Here is a 2,984-nt window from a genome sequence, read left to right on the forward strand (position 1 = left end):
AACAAAAATATACTTTTAAAATAATGAACATTGAAAGGTTGAATTAAAAACAATATATCTTAGACTTCTTCCTAGAAAGAAACATGTATATTTATGAGGAGTACTTTGAGATAAAACTAGTTTTATCTGGAGTTCTGTGTTTCAGCTTCCTCATATGTTCAATAGGGATAATATCTCTGTCTCAGGGGTGTTGCAGATTAAATGATTTTTATAAGCCCTTAGTAATAATGCATGGCACACAGTAAGCCAAAGGAAGTGGCCACTGTTATATTTTAAGTGGAATTTTTGAAATTACCAGACAATGGGCAAGAGGTAGACAGACCAAACAGGCATAGGAGAAATGTCTGTTTTAGTTTTAACTGTGCTAAAAACTAAGTCATAGGACCATGAGTAAGTCATTTAATCTTTTGCAGTTTGCCTTCTCTTACTCTAGGTCCAAGTTTCTCAACAGTGGGTATTATGGGCATTTTGGACCAGATAATTCTAGTCAGAGGCTGTCTTGTGCATCGTGGGTATTTAAGAGCATCCTCAGCCTCTATACACTAGGTACTGGTAGTGCCACCTTCCAAGTTCTGACACTCAAGAACATCTTCAGACATGGCTCACTCTAGGTACCCCTAGCTGATAAAATCCTCACTTTGAGACCACTGCTCTGGATCTAAGTAAAGCTTGTAATTTATCTTTTGCTCTAAAATGTTACATAACCTTTGCACAGTAGTTTTTAACTCTTGTGGGTCATATCCCTTTTTAAGAATCTGACTAAAGAATATATTCTCATCTCCCCCCAAAAAATGCACTCATGAAAATATCTCCTAAAGATGCTTAAAATCCCTAAAGCCCAGATCCCCAAGCCCCATGGATTCTGGGTTGCAAAGTGCCTGCTTTAGATAGTAAAGTTCTGACTTCATACACTGATTTTATATTTGAATTCTGTTTACACCAGATTTTGCCGTTAACATATTAAGTGGAATATATTTATTTTAGAAAGAAAAAGAAACACAAATAGAATAGATTTGAAGAAATGTTTATCAGATGAAGAAAGTCTTGTTTGGGGATAAAAATTCAATATTCAGGAAAAAAATAACATTGGTAACTAATAACTTCTTACTGTAGTCTAATATTTAAATCAAGTTCTCTCAAAGTAGCATGTTTAATAAAAGGGTTTCAATGAAATGACGCCATATAAATTAATACCAAGAGCACACCTTTGTAACCAAAGGCAGCATTGTAGTTAATTACAAATGGTGAAATAAATCAAGGAAGATAAATTGTGAAAACCTCTAGATAAATTATTGTGAGAAATTATTTCCATTTATGTCTTTATGAAATAAATCAGGCTACACTGATCTTTCTTTTATTAAACAGGATGAGACTTCAGCACTCAAATTTGAAATAAGAGCAACAGCTTTTCCAGAGCCAAATTCAAAAGTTATTGAACTAAACCAGGATGAGAATATTGCACATGTAAGATTACCCTTTTAACTGGTACAGTAAAATTGCAGGGAAAAATATTGCAAGGATGTTTATAATTATCTCCTTTTGAAGACCTGAGTCAGGAAAGTAGAGTGTGACCATATCATGGAGGGCCTTGAATACTTCACTGAGAGTTGGCATTTTCCATAGCTGGCAAGAGGGAACAGCTCTTTAGTGGGGTGAATTTGGCAGCAGTGAGAACAGAATGGATTGGAGGAATACCATTCCACTCAGTTTTTGCTGAACACTTACCAATGTTTCCTATGGTTATGTTAGAACCAGAAAGAGGATGGGGTGGGTAGTTATTATGGAGGGCCTCAAAGGAAATGTAAAAAAGTTTCTCACCTGGTGAGTTTTTCTTTAAATTTTTGCTTAATTCATGTAGGTTCTGCTGGAAGGATTACATCATCAAAGACCCAAACGTCATTTCACCATAGTGATTATTTCAATTAGCTTGCTACTTGGACTTATTGTACTTTTATTGATTTCGTATGTTATGTGGAAGGTAAGCCTTTAATAGTTATCAACACTAAACCACTCAAAATGCCATTCTTTGTTTTCTGAAAGCTAATTTGTGGCTCCCAAGTTACTAGATTTAAATATTTTAGTATTTTGATGTTAAGTTTTTAAAAACTTTTTAGATTGTTAGGTGAATATATAATACTGATCTCTTCTAATTTCAATACCAAAGTCTTTCTAGAAAAATATGCCTTCTTAAAGATAACTTGCTTTGAAAGATGTTTTTTTAAAAAAGTATTTGGAAAATATTGCAAATGATATTCAATGTCAATTTTGGAGAGAGTTTGGTATTACAGAGAAGTCCTGCATTAACAACCACAAAAATGTTTCTTTAACTTAATATGTCCCAAACTAATTTTTACTAATTGCATCTGTTAAAAGCCTTCATGATTAGTGTAACATGGGACAGAGTGTAAGAAATATTGATTAGATTTGAGTAAACAGATATCAATGTTCATAACTATACAACTGGTGATTATTCAATGCTATTTTCAGGCTGGCTTCTTTAAAAGACAATACAAATCTATCCTACAAGAAAACAGAAGAGACAGTTGGAGTTATATCAACAGTAAAAGTGATAACGATGATTAAAGATGTCTTTCAAATTGAGAGAATGGAAAACAGACTGCAGTCATAACAAAGATAAGACACTGTTTGTAAGAAAACATCAATTTTGCTCAGACTTCTTCCATGTACAACTTTTACTCACAATATCGTGACATATTATGTTTTAATACAAGGGGGAAACCTGGCAATGATTACCCTTTGAGAAAGAAGATCTGCAAAGGTAATACTTAATCTTTCAGTGTTTAAATGGGTAGAAAAACACTAAAGCATTCAATTTATTCAAGAAAAGTAAACCCTTGAAGATATCTTGAAATGAAAGTATATCTGAATTAAATCATATTGATGAATTTAACAACATGATTGGAGAAGTCTTGGACTTAAAATATCTTTCAAGGAAATATTATTTACCATATGTACTCACCTTC

General features: G+C 33.1%; 1 protein-coding gene across 1 annotated transcript in view; it reads left to right on the plus strand.

The window, feature by feature from the left end:
• The window catches only part of ITGA4 (integrin, alpha 4 (antigen CD49D, alpha 4 subunit of VLA-4 receptor)), a 90,513-nt gene extending 87,930 nt beyond the window's left edge, over positions 1-2,583 (plus strand). The window contains exons 21-23 of the mRNA XM_012651138.1: positions 1,337-1,464; positions 1,859-1,978; positions 2,488-2,583. Coding sequence (XP_012506592.1) covers positions 1,337-1,464; positions 1,859-1,978; positions 2,488-2,583 — 344 coding nt within the window. The remainder of the gene's footprint in view (positions 1-1,336; positions 1,465-1,858; positions 1,979-2,487) is intronic.
• Positions 2,584-2,984: the final 401 nt, after the last annotated feature.

This window comes from Propithecus coquereli, unplaced genomic scaffold (genome assembly GCF_000956105.1).
Source record: "Propithecus coquereli isolate 6110/MARCELLA unplaced genomic scaffold, Pcoq_1.0 Scaffold35, whole genome shotgun sequence".
NCBI lineage: Eukaryota > Metazoa > Chordata > Mammalia > Primates > Indriidae > Propithecus > Propithecus coquereli.